General features: G+C 47.5%; 1 protein-coding gene across 15 annotated transcripts in view; it reads right to left on the bottom strand.

Moving 5' to 3' along the window:
• ADARB1 (adenosine deaminase RNA specific B1) overlaps positions 1 to 17566 on the bottom strand; it is a 277040-nt gene that overhangs the window by 50171 nt on the left and 209303 nt on the right. For all 15 annotated transcript variants that reach the window (XM_050916505.1, XM_050916511.1, XM_050916509.1 and 12 more), the window contains one exon: positions 264 to 432. In XM_050916505.1, coding sequence (XP_050772462.1) covers positions 264 to 432 — 169 coding nt within the window. The remainder of the gene's footprint in view (positions 1 to 263; positions 433 to 17566) is intronic.

Below are 17566 nucleotides of genomic sequence, written 5' to 3'. Positions count from 1 at the left end.
TAACTCATAACTCACTATTTCTGAACCATAATAAAAATATAAGAGTTCAATATAGTTATAGATATTCCTCATTAAATGAGTATTTGTTTGTTAAACTCACACTTTATGACAGGGACCAGAGTTTTCAATTTAAAATTTCAGTAGCTTCAGCTATTTTTTATGATTTTTTTTCAATGGGACTCCTTAGCTTTGTGTTATGATTCAAGTAATCATCAGATAGACACATGATGTTCATAGCACAATCTCAGCCTCCTTAAGCTTACCTTACAAACAGCTCAAGTTGTGTGTAAAGAAATTTAAGCAGGCACCTGCGAGATATAATTTCTGCATGGCAATCGTTTAATGCAAGACCACGGTCACTCATGTATTCTCCATTTATGCATTTTGTCCCTGTGGAAACACTTATAACCTGGGCATCCTTCACATCTGTACCTGGGAAACAAATTTCAGAAAGAAAATGTAATTAACTGCGCACAAATTTAATAACTGCCTTTCTTAAAAGAACGTGTTTGAATTCCAAAAAATAAAGTATTTTTCTTCAAACATTTTCTTTATAAAAAAAGCTTCAATCTGAAAGCAGAGGTTACTTACCTTGAACTGGAGGTTCTTCGAGATGTGTGGTCCCTATCTGTATTCCACTGAGGGTAAGGTGCATGCACCATATGCCCAGAGCCAAAGCTTTTCAAAGTAGTAATGTCCGTGGGTCCATGCATGTGCCCTTACATTGCTTCATGGTTTCGACTAAGGTGGTAAAGGACAGCAGGGCTGGCCTTAGGAGAGTGTGACCGCCCAGGTGCGGTGGTCAGGGGGTGCCGTGCGCAGTGCAGAGGCGTGTGCTGCTGGTGGGAAGGGCAGCACCTGGAGCAGTGAGTGACAGCAAGGAGAGCTGCGCATGGGTGGAGTTTCAGGGGGCGCTGCCTCCCTCCCAAACTCACAGAGGCAATGCATGTGTTGGGGGAGCATGCCCAGATTTCTTCCTGCTTCCTCCCCATGGAGGCATGTGTTCAGGGGGGTGAGTGGTGACACTTGGAGCTCCTGGTGTCGCTGCCCCCCCCCCACAAATGTTCTTCTGGACTGGGGGTGGGGGGGAATGAACAACAATACCAGGCTCTCTGTGCGTCCAGGTCACTTTCCCCACCTGGGCTGTGTAGCATCAGGAGCTGCTCTCCTGCCCTCCCTTTTGCCGCCCATGTGGCAGAAGTGATCTGGACACAAGGAGCACCTAGCTTTGGAGGGAATGCAGGGGACTAGGGGAGAAGGGGCACAGGAGGGGAGTGCAGGGGTTAGGAGATAAGGGTGTGCAGGAGGGGTTAAGGGAGAAGGGGTGCAGAAGGGCTTGGGGGAGAAGGGACACAGGAGGGGAGTGTAGGGGTTAGGAAAGAAGGGGGTGAAGGAGGGGTTAAGGGAGAAGGGGTGCAGATGAGTTTGGGGGAGAAGGGGCACAGGAGGGGAGTGCAGGGGTTAGGAGAGAAGGGGGTGCAGGAGGGGTTAAGGGAGAAGGGGTGCAGATGAGTTTGGGGGAGAAGGGGCACAGGAGGGGAGTGCAGGGGTTAGGAGAGAAGGGCATGCAGGAGGGGTTAAGGGAGAAGGGGTGCAGATGAGTTTGGGGGAGAAGGGGCACAGGAGGGGAGTGTAGGGGTTAGGAGAGAAGGGGGTGCAGGAGGGGTTAAGGGAGAAGGGGTGCAGATGAGTTTGGGGGAGAAGGGGCACAGGAGGGGAGTGCAGGGGTTAGGAAAGAAGGGCATGCAGGAGGGGTTAAGGGAGAAGGGGTGCAGAAGGGTTTGGGGGAGAAGGGGCACAGGATGGGAGTGCAGGGGTTAGGAGAGAAGGGGGTGCAGGAGCAGTTGGAGAAAAGGGGTTATTCATTATGATAGTTATTACTGTGTATTTTACAAATAATTTCAGACATACGTTTTAGATTAGATGCCTGAAATCACACTCAGTTTTATCAGTGACACCATCTCTCAGCTTCTCTGCACTAGCACAAAATGAATCCATCTCCCTCTCGTTCTGCCTAGGTTCTCTCCTTCCCTTATTCTCTTCTTGGGAGTATGCAGAAACCTACCAGCAGGAGCCAAAGATTTGATCCTGAAACCTTGAGGCTGAAAGGTGTCCTTATTCACACACTTAATCCCATTTAACTCAGGAAGGTTCCAGGATCTGTCCCCAGCTACTGCTGCAGCTCAGCAGTTCAGAGTTTTTGAGCAGCACGCTATTTGTGTTGATTTGTCTGCAAATATTTTAGTATTTTGCTGCCGTCATGAGGAACACAGAACGATTCTATGCTCTACCATACAGGCTTTGTATCCTGAAGTAAAATCACATAGGGCAGACTCCTATTGGCTATGTACAGCACACGTTGCAAGAGATAAAGCATATTTTCTTGCTGATTCTGAGACAGACATTGTAGATGTGTAATGCTGTTAAAGCTGGAATGTTAGAATTTGCACAGGAATTACCCTACAAATTAATTCCTAATAAAGATAATTTCTTCAGAATAAGCATTGGAATCATCTTTTGTAATACTAATTAGCCTAATCAAATTATTTTTGTTAAGATTGTTTAATAACAGACAATATATGTCCAAGTCCAAAATTTATATCCTTGATGCCATTGTTTTTGCATTTGTTTATATATTTTTACTATTGCTTTTTGTTTTTTAGCTAATACAGAGGTTGCTGGGTGGTTGCTGTGCAATTATAAGAAGAGAACCCAGGCAAACCAAGCACTGTATGTTCTGTATTGTGTTTGACTGATTACCGTGAATATGTTTTTTAAGCCTTAATCTCTTGAGACTCCAATTCCACAGCTACGGATACTGTAAATTCCTGGAGTAGGTGATGGTGTGCTCATCCTGTTTTACAGGAATTTGTAAAAGAGTGCTCTTCTGGTTTAGATTACTTACCTCCCACTTTTTTTTAAAATTACAAATACAAAACCAAAACAGGTAAAATAAGTCTTTATCCTATTTGTTTGTTTAAAATATTAACTCTGCAATTACAGACCAACAAGAAGGAAAGCTGATCTATAAAGGATCCTTTCTCATGGCACTCTATTAAACCACCTGGACAGAGAAGATATATGAGACAAGCTCTAGGAAGTAACGTCTTTTATGCTGTACTGCAAGATTTGTTGTTCTGTATAGCATTTTGAAGTTGAAACTTCCCCTCCCCAAACAGGGCCGGCTCCAGGCCCCAGCGCGCCAAGCGCGTGCTTGGGGCGGCATGCCATGGAGGGCACTCTGCCGGTTGCTGGGAGGGCAGCAGGCGGCTCCGGTGGACCTCCCGCAGGCGTGTCTGTGGAGGGTCCGCTGGTCTTGCGGCTCCGGTGGAGCATCCGCAGGCATGCCAGTGGGAGGTTCACCGGAGCCGCGGGACCAACGGACCCTCCACAGACATGCCTGCGGGAAGTCCACCGGAGCCGTGGGACCAGCGGACCCTCCACAGACACGCCTGTGGGAAGTCCACCGGACCCGCAGGACCGGCGAGCGGCAGAGCGCTCCCCGTGGCTTGCCACTGTGCTTGAGGCTGCGAAATGGCTAGAGCGGGCCCTGTCCCCAAATCATGTGACGTGACAGTGTGACAAATTTCTTGTAACTTAGCAGTTCTCCCACAGCCTCATCTATGCCCCAAGTGAACTCTGGAACTCAACCCATTTAAGAGTTCTTTTCAAGAGGGGGATGGGTAGCCCTTTGTTCTGAATCCTCCCTTATCTATGATGTTTTCTGTGGTCTGTGATTTTCAGGAGCATTTTACCTGATGGCTACTCTCTTACCTACAACTTTTTAATCCTTAAAGTTTCCTGTGGAGTTCATCTTTCATCAGTAGGGCAGGAATAACTCCTACCGTTGAGTCCTGAAATAACTACCAAGCAGGCGAGTTTCAACTGTCTCTAACTACAGGTTCAGTTAGCTATGTAAGCAGCAGAGAACATTTTTGCCCAGATACTACACAATGAGAATAGGGGTGTCTTGGGAAGTCTTCCAGTCACTCCAGAAGACCCTTCCAGAATTCAGGAGGCAGTAGATCTTGGGGAATAATCTTTTGGTGCCTCTTGAAGATCCTGGAAAGTGCAGGTGGGGAAAAAACAGGCCAGCTGCAGAAAGCTCTTTAAGGTAAGGGGACAAACTAAGGCCTGATAGGAGAAGAGAGATGGAAGTGAGATGAGGGATTGAATCTAGGTTGAAATTCCAAAACTCAGCCCAGTTTCATGAATCTTCTGGCAGAGCAGGGAAAAGTTTTCTTTAAAAAGAAGAGTGTTACCTAGTTTCAGGTTACAATTCGAATAACATACTTAGCCCAAGTGATTTAAAGTAAACAATTTTAGATGCCAGTCCAGCAAACCATTCAAACATGTGCTCAACTTTAAGCATGTGAGTAGTTCCATTTAAGTCAGCAAGACTATTATGTGCTTTGTTGTTTTCCTTTGTACTACTGATAGATCACCACTTCAATGGAGTTTCATGCAGGTCCATGGCTTCATCTGGACCAATCTTGTTCGAGGATCAGGGCACAAAGGAATATTGAATGTATTTGGTCTGATACTAGCCCCACATGTGTGTTTTCACAAAACTGACAAACTGTTTGCCAGTCTCTGTAAAGTAAAGGCTCAGAATGGGTGGAATGACTGTGCAGATTAGGCTTGAAAGGCACAGGCTCAGCACTCACACATACTCTGCTTGGCTGTAACCAGTACTTTAAGGCTCTGGATTTCATACAGTATAATATCAAGTCATTCATATGGAGAAAATCTGATTATAGCCTATTTTAGAAAGTAATGTTCTGTGGTATTTAGAGTGATTTCTTAGTAAAAAAGGGAGATTTCCTCTGGGACAGAGTGACAGAAAGCTAAGTTCCAGTTTGTAGAGCGTGGCCCCGTGGAGGTAGATGGTAGCATTTCTTCTAGGCATATGACAACATGCCTCAGGAGGCACATGACCAGGATTCATAACCAAACTTGGTTCACTGGTTGGATTATTAGCTTCCCTGGCCCGGATGGGCTACTGACAGGGAGGGCGACATGAGTGCTGATCCATGCCTCCCCAGGGAGCATTTAAGAAGGTCATGTTTGGTTTAATAATTAGTCTTAATATAAGGCACTGACCCATTAAAAGAAACTAGAAAGTATGCCAGGGAAGTAAAATATGAGGACCACAGGGAAGATATAATTAGATTTTTAAAACTGCGACTAGCAAACTAGGTTTTTGAACATTTAATAATTTTGAATAGCAAAGCAGAGCTGTATAGCACATCCAAAGACTTGATTTCTGATATAATAACTTTGCACACACAACTTAATATGCAAATTTAGCAAAATATCTTGTGTACTGTCTCTTAGGATGACTGTCTGTGTTTTGGATGAAATAAAGGACAACTGCACGAAAAATACTGAGAAAGGACAAAACACTAAACTCCTTTTCTTAAGGTAAAAAATCATGGGCCACATTTTCATTTGTGATTTGGTTCCTTGTGATGTTTGACTTATTGTAAAGGAACCGGAACCTGACCACATCTGGCAAACGACACCTGCTATGTTCCCAGAAGAGGGGAATTCTCAAGTCACATAGAGTCAGCAGAGCCAACTTCTATGCCAGCTGTTTCCATCACTCCTCCATGTAGGGCAGTGGTTCTCAAACTGTGGGTTGGGACCCCAAAGTTTGTCATGACCCCATTTTAATGGGGTCACCAGGGCTGCCTGAGTCCTGCTGGGGCCCAGGACAGAGCTGAAGCCCGAGGGCTTCAACCATAGGCAGCAGAGCTTAGGTAACAGGCCCCTTGCGCAGGGCTGAAGACCTTGGGCTTGGGCTTTGGCCTTCCTGCCCGAGGTGGTGGGACTTGGGCTTGGGCTTTGACCCCCATCCTGGAGTCATGTCGTAATTTTTGTTGTCAGAAGAGTGTCACGGTGCAATGAAGTTTGAGAACCACTGAGTAGGGTATATGTCAAGGATGGGGAGAGGGAGAGATGGAGTTCTGGCAATTCACAAGTATATGGTTCCTTAATCATAGCTAGTTTCTGTATGAGGCTAGGGCTGGGTCAGCTTGAGAATTAGGCAACCACAAACCAGCTCCTTGCTGATCTTCCTGCATCAACTATATATCTTGATGGAGGAGAGAATCTGGCCCCATACTGTGATACAAACATATACGGTCTTCTGCATGGTTATTGCCTGGGAATATACCAAATACTTCTTAGAAACCCCTTATTGGACAGATTTTATGACACATTACAGAATGTCCTTTGACACTCAGGACAGGTGGTTCCCCTATTGTTCATACATTCTGTTAATTCTGCCCCAGTTAGATTTTGTATTTAAAACCAGCCCAAAATAAAATGTATGTGGGAAAGGAAACAAAAAATAGCCCAAGCCAACCATCTAAAAGCCTTTAAATCAATCAGTGCACAGCAGACACTCTTTGTTTTACCTGTTGTGTAATACTTAGACAAAATGGGATTTTGTACATTACAACATTCAGTTTTAGTTTTTCTCCTTTATGAGGCTTGACTCTTCACTAATAATTCATAAAACTGGCAATAAAATGAATTTCAAAAGTGATCAGGAAAGCAAAACTTCTCTCATTCAAACTCACTAATAAGATGAGCAGGAAACAGAAGTTCAGACTCTTATGGTACTTTGTATACTTGGCAATGTTCTTGTTCTTCCAGATGTGTTGCTCATATCTATTCCAGTTAGGTGTGTCTGTGCGCTGCGTGCACGGAAGTCGGAAACTTTTTCCCTAGCAGCTATCCGTTGGGCCGGCTGCGGTGGCACCAATATGGCGTTCTATATAAGACCCTGCTGGCCCGACCCCTCTTCAATTCCTTCTTGCCGGCTACTCCGACAGAGGGGAAGGTGGAAGGGGAAGGAATAGATATGAGCAACACATCTCGAAGAACAACAGTCACAGAAAGGTAAGTAACCATTCTTTTTTCCTTCTTCGAGTGATTGCTCATATCAGTTCCAGTTAGGTGACTCCCAAGCCTTACCTCGGAGGTGGGGTCAGAGTCAAGGAACCGCAGATTGAAGAATTGCTCTGCAAAGGCTGCATCATCCCAAGGATGCTGAACACTGGCATAATGGGATGTGAAGGGGTGAACCGAGGCCCACATGGCAGCCCTGCAAATGTCCTGGAGGGGAATGTGTGCCAGAAAGGCAGCTGACAATGCCTGAGCTCTCGTGGAATGAGCCGTGACAGCAGGCGGAGGGACGTTTGCCAAGCTGTAGCAAGTACAAATACACCTGGTGAGCCACAAAGATATTTGCTGAGAGGAAATGGGAGTGTCTTTTATCCGCTCCACGATGGCGACAAATAACTGGGTTGTTTTATGGAAGGGCTTTGTTTGGTCTATATAGAAGGCGAATACCGTTCTAACATCCAGAGAACGGAGACGCTGTTCCCGAAGGTCAGCATGCGGTTCTGGATAGAAAACTGGCAGGAAGATACCCTGGCTCCCATGGAAGCAGGACACCACTTTCGGCAGAAAGGCCGGGTGGGCTCTTAGTTGAACTTTATCTTTATGAAAAACAGTGCAGGGCGGGTATAGGGCGGCACACACGGGAGAGCCCGTAGTTCAGATACCCAACGGGCAGAAGTGATGCCACTAGGAAGATGACCTTCCTGGAGAGATAAAGAAGTGAGCAGGAGGCCAGCGGCTGGAAAGGAGGGCCTATAAGGCATGAGAGGACCAAGTTAAGGTCCCCTGCAGGCACGGGTGGCTTCGTTGGAGGACTGACTTTCTCCAGACTTTTGAGGAAACGCTGCACAACCGGGTGTGCGAATACTGAGAGCCCGGCCACGCCTGGGTGAAACACAGAGATGGCTGAGAGGTGAACCTTAAGAGATCCAAAGGTTAGGTGCTGATCCTTTAAGAACATCAAGAGTCCAAGATGCATGGGATCGAAGCTTGGAGCGGTGCCACCTGCTGCTGAGTGCACCAGCAGGAAAACCTATTCCACTTAGCCTCGCAGGTAAGCCTAGCCGACGGCTTGCGAATTTCTAGGAGCACCCACCTTACTGAGTCTGAACAGGTGTGTTCAGCCTGGTTCAGCCACAGATCCTCCAGGCCGTGAGGTGGAGTGACCGAAGGTCCAGGTGCAGGAGGCGACCGTGGTTCTGAGAGATGAGGTCGGGGCTGAGAGAGAGACGTAGGGGAGCCTGAATTGACAGGTCCAGCAGGATCGGGTACCAACACTGGCGTGGCCAGGCATAGCTACCAGTATGATATCCGCCTTGTCCTGGCGGACCTTGAGGAACACCTTGTGGACAAGCGGGAACGATGGGAAGGCATAAAGCAACTGGCCTGACCATGTGATTTGGAAGGCATTCGCTGTCAATCCTGGGCTGTGACCCCGGAAGGAAGAGGAAGTTGGGCATTTCCTGTTGGTCTGCAAAGCAAACAAGTCGACTTGGGGAAGCCTCCAGATGCAGAAGACAGAGTGAATGATGTCCAGCTGTATCGACCATTCGTGTATGAGAAAATGCCTGCTCAATCTGTCCACCAGTACGTTCTGGACACCTGGTAGGTATGAGGCTTGAAGGGTGATGGAGTGGGCTAAGCAGAAGTCCCACAGAAGGAGGGCTTCTTGGCAGAGCGGTGATAAGCAGGCTCCACCTTGTTTGTTCAGGTAGAACATGGCTGTGGTGTTGTTCATTAGGACTGCTACACAGTGGTCCTGCAAGTGGGGAAGGAAGGCTTTGCACGCAAGGTGAATCGCCCTGAGCGATTCTGATATTGATGTGCAATGACAGCTCGCTTTCCTACCATAAGCCCTGCGTCGTCAGGCTCCCAAAATGGACCCCCCATCCCAGGGCATATGCGTCTGTAACCAGAGTTAAGGTGGGCTGAGGGGGATGGAATGGGACCCTGGCACCCACCATCCAGCCTCCAGTGCAGAGAGTTGAGTGTGCACTTCGGGATCGTGAGGATCATTTCTAGGTTGTCGTGTCCTGGTCAATAAGCTGATGCCAGCCATGTCTGCAGAGGCCTGAGTCTTAGCCTGGTGTGTTGCACCATGTAGGTATAGGATGCCATGTGACCCAGCAACCTGAGACACTGCCTTGCTGTGGTAGTGGGAAATTTGCAGAGGCTGGTAATTATGCTTGCTATAGCCAGGCGTCAGGCCTCCGGGAGGAAGGCCCTCACTTGGTTTGTGTCCAGGACTGCCCTGATGAACTCTATTGTTTGAGTAGGTGAGAGGACAGACTTGCTGACATTCAGCATGATGTCCAAGCGACTAAACATGTCTGTGACCAGTTGTACTTGAGACCGGACTTGTTGGTAAGACTGGCCCCGTATGAGCCAGTCGTCGATGTATGGGAAGACGTACACATGGTGTCGGCAAAGGAAAGCTGCCACGACTGCCATGCACTTGGTAAAGACACGAGGGGCTGTGCACAAGCCGAATGGGAGGGCTGTGAACTGATAATGCGCCCTGCTCACCACGAAATGGAGGAAACGTATGTGAGACAGAATAATCAAAATGTGAGAGAGTACGCATTTTTCACATCGAGGGTGGCATACCAATCTCCCGGATCCAGCAAGGGAGTGATAGTGGCTAAGGAGACCATACAGAACTTCAGGTTGATGATGTGCTTGTTGAGCTCCCTGAAATCCAGAATAGGCCTTAGGCCTCCCTTTGCCTTGGGGACAAGGAAATAACGGGAGTAGAATCCCTTGCCCCTGAGTTCCTGGGGCACTTCCTCCACTGTCCCTACGGTAAGGAGGGATTGTACCTCCTGGACAAGGAGTTGCTTGTGAGAAGGGTCCCTGAAGAGGGACGGGGAAGGAGGATGGAAGGGCAGGATGGAATGAAAATGGATAGAACATCCCTTGTGCACTGTGCGGAGGATCCAACGGTCCAAGATAATATGGGGCCAGGCATGGTAGAAACAGGATAGACGGTTCAGAAATGGGTAACTGTCCGGGGTGAGGTCTATCCTCGGACGCACCTTCAAAACAAGCGCTGAGGGTCTGGGGGAGGCTTAGACTGTCCTTGACCCTGTCCGGGGGAGGGGGGGAGGGGTGGTGAGATGGTCTACATTGAGAGTATCTGTTTCTCCAACAAGAAAAGTCCTGCCTCAGTCTAGGCGGGAAGGTGCACTGCTGGGTGGTCTGGGGTTTAAATAGCTTTCATTGGTTAGCCGGGGTATGCATACCTAAGGATTTGATAGTGTTTCTCGTGTCCTTTAAGGTATGCAAGTGGGAATCGGTTTGCTCCACAAACAGGCCTTGACCATCAAAGGGGAGATCTTGGATAGTGCTTTGAATCTCAGGTGAGAGACCTGAGGATTGTAGCCAGGCATTCTGCCGTATGGCAATGCCAGAAGCCAGAGTGCACGCAGCTGTAGCTGCATCCGCCGCATTGAGGGAACCCTGGAGGGAAGTCCGGGCCACCAATTTACCTTTCTCAGCAATGGCCTCGAGTTCCGTATGAGCCTCCGCTGGGAGAAGATCTTGGAATTTTAGGACCGAAGACCAAGAGTTAAAGTTGTATCTACTGAGGAACACCAACTGGTTAGCGTTCCTAAGTGAGAGACCCTCAGCAGAATAAACCTTTCTCCCAAAAATGTCCAGCCGTTTCTCGTCCTTTGATTTGGACGCTGATCCTTGCTGGCCCTGTCTTTCTCTGGCATTTACTGCATCCCCCACAAGCGAGCATGAGACAGGGTGAGTGAAAAGATACTCGCAGCCCCTGGTGGGAACAAAGTATTTCCTTTCTACCCCCTTGGCTGTGGGAGGGGTAGAGGCAGGAGTTTGCCAGAGAAACTTGGCATTACTTTGGATAGTCTTATTCATGGGGAGGTCCACCCCGGAAGGTCCTTCAGGACCCAAAATGTCCAACATGGGGTTCTCCTCCTCCACAACCTCCTTAACTTGTAGGTTCATATTAAGGGCCACGTGCCGAAGCAGTTCTTGGAGGACCCTAAAGTCCATTGGAGGTGAACTAGACATGGACGTGCCAGCCATGGCCTCATCAGGGGAGGACGAAGACGAATCGACTGGGAGGGCTGAGGCGGAAATAGCCTTTAGTCAGCCCCAGGTATCTCCTCTTGGGCCCCCAGGGCAGCCTCTATCATGGGTGCTGACTCTGTGGGCTGGTCTGGATCCGGAGGGGGGCAGCTGAGGGTCGCCTCGGGAGGACAGGTGTCCACGCGTGACAATGGCTGGGCCCCCGAGAGGCTGCCTTGGGCCTGATGATATGCCCAGGGATCCAGAATTGCCACTGAGGCTGCCAACTAGGCACTGAGAGGTCTTGTCCGAGGCTTCCCGGGCCTGACTGGGGAATGTCCAAAGCCCCTGAAGCTTTCCCTGACCTGCTTGAGGGGGATTGGGACCACAACGGCCAAGGAGGGGTGGTGCGTGAGGGGAGTAAAGGTGGCACCGAGCCCCTTTGTAGCCGAGGGTCATGTGGTGATTGGCGCAGTGAGGTCGATCATGATCGAGAGTGGTGCCGCGATGAAAAATGGTGACGTGATGAAGAGCAGTGCCGAGATGTGTATTGGTGCTGTGTTGGCGAACGGTGCCGTGTTGGAGAGCAGTGCGACGATGGAGAGTGATGCCGCTTGAGTGTCCGGTGCTACTTGGTTGACTGGTGCTGTGATGGAGACTGGTGTCGTGATGGAGAGTGGTGCTGCTCAGGAGACTGGTGCCACGATGGGGGGCAGTAGCTGGCCGCGGACCAGTGCCATGGCAACAGTTGAGTTGGAGATCGGTGTTCCGTGTGGCAGCGGTCCGAACAGTGCCATGAGGTTGCCGAGCGAGACCAGGACCTCAAGTGGGACCACGTTCCAGCAGTCAACTGCGACCTCGAGCAGGAATGGCTCCGAGGGTTGGGGCTGTGAGAACAGCGCCGCGAGTCTAACTGGTGCCATGAGTCGGAGCAGTACCTGGGGTGGTGCCAGGACTTGGAATGATGCTGGTACTCCGAGTGGCATGGAGATGCTGGTCTAGGGGCATCACCGAACATCGCTAGATTGCCCTTGGATGGTACTGGAACTCGGGCTGGGGCCAGTGCTGGGACCGGGAGTACCGGGGGTGTCATTTCGATGAGCCCTCTAGTGGCCTCAAATGTGTCTGGAGTGGAAGGCAATGTAATCTCCTACACTTGAATGGTACCCTGTGCAGGGCTGGTGTGTTGATCAGTCGGGCCTGAACAACTGCTTCGATTCTAATGAGGGGTCCTCCCAAGGCTTGCTTCTTTCCAGCAACCGGGAAATGGGAAAGGTGCCGAGGTTGGCGTTTTTGGGGCCCGGGAGATCGTCGGTCCCAAGGTGGGCGTGGGATCTTCTGTGGTGCCGTAATCAGTACCGCTGGGGGAGCACTGCGCATTGAGGTGCTTGGGCCTGCGTCTTGAAAGGGCCTCAATGCAGACTTCACGAGGAGTTGCTTGAGTCAAATTTCCCTCTCTTTTCTTGTCTGTGGCTGGAATGCCTTATAGATTTTACACTTGTCAGCCTGATGGCCCTCCCACAGACACCTAAAGAAGGAGTCGTGGGGATCGCCTGTGGGCATGGGCTTGTTGTAAGACTTGCAAGGCTTGAAGCCCTGGAATGGCATGCCCTAGGGCCCCCCAGGGCAGTTGATGAGTGCTAAACTGCCCTCAACTACTAAGCTACTAAGCTACACTTAACACTACAGAGAAAAAACACTTACACTAACATTAACAATTAACTAACAACGATTAAGATAAGCTAGGGATTAGTGGAGCACTTAAGAAACCAAGAGACCACTGTTCCAACAACCGTCACGGGCGATAAGAAGGAACTAAAGGGGGGTTGGGCTAGCAGGGTCTTATATAGAACGCCATAACGGTGCTACTCCAGGGGGCTCCCCAGCTGGCCTGATGAGTAGCTGCTAGGGAAAAAGTTTCCGACTTTTGTGCATGCGGCATGCACACACACCTAACTGGAATTGATACGAGCAATCACTCGAAGAAGAACTGAGAAGATTTAAAAGGCAAACAGTATATGACCTAGTTTATGTATGAAATGTATTGTAGTATAATGATATATATGAATTTACCATCCTGACAATTATTTTGAAAGTGCATTTTAAAAGGTTTGTATATTTTATAGAACGTGGTTTGTCTTAGAAGATTCACTTAACTTATCTGGAGATGGTGAAACAGCTCAGTGAAAAAGAGAGGTGTTTGCAGGAATAAGGAGAGGTTACTCACCCTGTGCAGACACTGGAGTTCTTTAAGATGTATGTCCCTCTGGGTGCTCCCCATCAGGTGCGCATGCACCTCCGACTGGAGATTTTTGATAGCAGTGCCAATTCAAGCCTGTGCCTGTGGTCTACACACCTTCTTGCCCTGCACCGAGGATATACAAAGCTGCATGGGCAAACCACCTCAGTTCTTTTTCTACTGAAAAGTCCTACAGAGGAAACTCTGAATCAGAGGGGAAGAAGGGAAGCAGTGTCGCATCCACAGGGACACACATCTCAAAGAACTCCAGCTACTGCACAAGGCAAGTATCCTCTCTGCCTTTGGAGAAACGTCTCTGTGGGTGCTCCAGTCCAGATGACTCCCAAATACTATCCCCACAGGGAAGAGGGAGCACTGTGGCAGAGTCTAATACTGAGAACACAACTGCATTGCCAATCGAAGCATCTGATCTAGAGCATAGTGCGTGGAGACAATACGTTGCAGTTCTGCAAATTTAACAACTAGAACATCTTCCAGTTATGCCACCCGAAGTAGATTGCAACCCTGTAGAATGGGCTTACAACCCAGGAGGCTGAATGTTGGCAGACTCATAATGTGAGATAATACGCCAAGAGATCCACCTCAAATCTTTGAGTGGAGATTGTGGATCCCTTGGATCTGTCTACAGTTGAAACAAACAGTCTGAGAGACTTTCTGAATGGTTTGGCTCTGTTCAGATAGAAGACTAACGCCCTTCTGACATCCAAGGTATAGAAGGCAGCTTCTATAGAAACTTAGAATGTGGTCGTAGTGAAATTTCTTACTTGTAATATATTGTAAGCGATGGAGGGATCTGCCATTAAAGACCCCAGTTCTCTGACCCCCTGGGCAGAAGTAATGGTCACCAAGAAAGCTTTTTTCATGGATAGGTGAAGCTGCAAAAACGTAACTAATGGCTCAAAGGGGTGTTTCGTAAGGGAACTAAGGAGAAAGTTCAAGTCCCATATTTGGGTAGGTTCCTTAATCTATGGAAAAAGATTAATCAGTGCTGTGAGGAATCTTGATGTTGTGGGGTGAGCAAAAATTGAAAAACCTTTCACAGAAGTATCGTGTTGTTTCAGCCACCAAGAGAATCTTAATGGATATCATAGTAAGACCTTAGATTTTAAATTTCAAAAGATAGCCCACGATGGTGGAAAGACAAGAGTGAACAGGAGAAACTCATTGATGGGTACAAAGTGGGGAAACCTCTTCCATTTCTGACAATAAGTATATCACGCAGATGCTTTTCTATTATTTAACAATATTTGTTGTACCTCTATTGAACAGGAAGTTGAACCATCTAGGAGCCATGCCTGCAACTACAGAACTTCCAGTTTGGGGTGAAGTGTCTGACCAGCATCCTGAGACAATAGGCATCAACTGGTTGGAGTTCTCAGCAGCGGATGAGAAGTCAAATCAGGTAAAGATATCACACTTACCTTGGCCAAGTTGGTGCAACTAAAATTATATTAGCCTTGTCCTTCTTGATCTTGTTCAGTACTTTCAAAAGCAATGGTGTGGGTGGGTATGCATAAAGGCAGCGCTTCATCCTTGAAATAAGGAAGGCATCTCCTAGTGGCAGCTTGTATCTTTGCAACCAAACACACCTGGTTACAACTTCAGTGTTTCTAGTGATGCTTCAATTGCATTCCACTTTCATGAAGAATTTTTTGCACTTTGTGTTGAGGGCGGCAAAAAAGAGATCCACTTCTGGAAGCCCCTTGTGGTTAGAAATATGCTGTTGAGGACTTGTGAGTCCAAGAGAAGTGCCTGCTGAGATTGTTGGCCATGGTGTTCTGTATACCTGGGAGGTAAGAAGCACAAATTCTAGAGTTTTATTCCTTCGGCACAAAGCAAGGGAGAGCATGCCCCGCCCTGTTGATTGATGTACAACATGCAGGGCATGTTGTCTGTAATGACCTTGATAAATTTGACTCTCATCAGTGGAAGGAAATGAGTGCAAGCATTTCTGACTGTTCTCAATTCTAGAATGTTGATTTGAAGAAGATGCTCTTGAGAAGACCATTTGCCTTGAATGGTATGACACCCTAGATATTCTCCCCATCCCAAAAGAGACATATATAATCTTACAATCATGGTAGTAGGAGGTTGAAAGAAAGGGACTCTTGCACAGACTTTAAAGGGGTCCACCACCAATTGACTGAATCCAAAACTCAATGGGGAACAGACATCTGTTTGTCTTGACTGCTTGCTTGGCATATAAACTGCCTTGAGCCATCCCTGGAAGCACTGAAGATGTATCCAGGTGTGTTGGGTTACAAAGGTAGCAGCTGCCATATATTCTAATAGCTGGAGACAATTTCTTGCTGAGCTTCAAGGACCTACCTGATCCTTTGAAATGAGATTTTTTTAGGGTTGCGAACGTGTCCACGGAAGCACATGGTAATGGGAATGATCGTGGTTGATTGTAAAATGAAGAAACCTCTTGTGACATGAAAATACATGTCAAGGGTTACAAACCAATCAATGGAATCTAAAGAACGAATTATAGCTGCAAGGGTCACCATCCTGAATTTTTGTGGATTCACTTAGTTGTTTAGATGCAGTTTGAGCTAATATTGGTCTCCTTCCTCCATTCTTTTTGGGACCCAGTAAGCACTTGTAATAGAAATCCTTTTTCCTGTGCTGGACTAGAGCTGGTTCTGTGGGCCGTAAGCATAGAAGAAAGGCAACTTTCTGTCTCAGTAATTGATCGATGCCTGAAAAGGGATGGGGAAGGAAGGAGGGATGGAGATGAAATGGATGGAATAATCAAGCACTGTGACCAAAACCATTTTTTGGATATTATTCTCTCCCATATAGGTTGGAAATAGGAAACATGGTATCCAAAAGGGGGCTGGGAAAGGAGGGTGAGACTGTAGGCTCCAGTAGAGTAAGTGATTTAAGAGTTTTGAGCAAACCTTTCAAAGTGTGAAACTCATCAGCAGACTCAGAGAATAGCTTGACACATCAAAAGGAAGGTCCTCAACAGTACTCTGTACTTCCATAGAGGATAGTCAACTGCAGCCACGTCCTTCATCAGCTCCTGAAATTGTCTAAACTCATCTGCAATGGAAGATGGTGGAGGCATTACAGCCTCATCTGGCGATGATGAAGAAATACTTGTGTGAAGTGTTACTTCCTTGTCAGCCCTTGTCTCCTGCTCTTCAAAGTTCTCTGATGGTTCAGGTTGATGAAATGGTAGCGAAGATGTAGGAGAATGCCTCTACCTGTGCTCCCTCTGAGAGGGACTTGGGATCTTTAAGAATTGTTGATGATATAGGGCCCAGGGATCCCAATAAGGTCATTGGGAGGGCTCCAGAGCATAGGATAAGGTACCCATCACTGGTCACACCAACTAAACTGGGGTCAAGATTGCCTGTCCCCAACAGTCTCTAAGTAGCAGAGTAGTGACTTCTAGAGTAAAGAGGAAATCCCTGAATTGAAACTTGAGTCTGAAGAATCATCCTCAACATATTTCAGAGAAGGTAATAACTTTCACCCTAGATGGTTGATGCTGGTGAAGCAGGAGGTCTCGATGAAAAATGTGAAGTCTGTAACACAGAAGATGATGGTACAGATAACTGTACCATGTTCGGTACCACTGCGTAATGGAGACTCCAACATAAAAAGATCTCTTAACTATCTAACTCCTGCAGTAGTGATGATGTGTGAATGGAGTTGAGAAGGATCTGTGGAGACTGACATCGGTACCAAAGTAGGAACTTATCTAGAATACATCGGTGCTGTGGGCACTAAATGCTTCCACTGAGTATGTTCAGACTCAGGCAGTACCAATAGAGCAGTCAGGGACAGTGTATGGATACCAAAGATACAGTAGAGTCTGATGGTGCAGACTTCTTTGAAGCTGAATGTCAATTAGAATGAACATGACCATCCAATGCTGAACAAGTTTTCAGTACAAAATCCAGCTTATTGATAGAGTGGCTTTTACAGGAAGCCTTAGATGATTTCACAGTACTGGAACCACTCAAATTCTCAACAGTACAGCTTTTGGGACCCGAGGTCTCCAGAACTGTTTTTTCAATTGGTGAACGAAACTTCTTAGTAGGAGACCTAACATTCCTGCTCCTCTTGTCAGAAAACACAGTCTTACTGCACAAGCCTCTTGATACCACAGATGCAGAAACAGGTGCTGTATCCATCGAGGGTCTTGGTGACCAGGATCCAGAGGTAGAGGGACACTAAATGTGCTTGGAGATTGGTGTACAGGGGGATTCTCAGAGCCTACGTCGGTGGCCAGTCTTGCTCCATCATTAACAATTTAAATTTTATTTCTCTATTTTTACAAGATCTGCTTTTGAAGGAGAAGCAGATCTTATATTTGGCTTGTCTATGGATGTCTCCCAAACAATG

Source organism: Gopherus flavomarginatus, chromosome 10, assembly GCF_025201925.1.
Source record: "Gopherus flavomarginatus isolate rGopFla2 chromosome 10, rGopFla2.mat.asm, whole genome shotgun sequence".
NCBI classification, from domain to species: Eukaryota; Metazoa; Chordata; order Testudines; family Testudinidae; genus Gopherus; species Gopherus flavomarginatus.
This window is presented reverse-complemented; position numbering and strand designations above follow the sequence as displayed.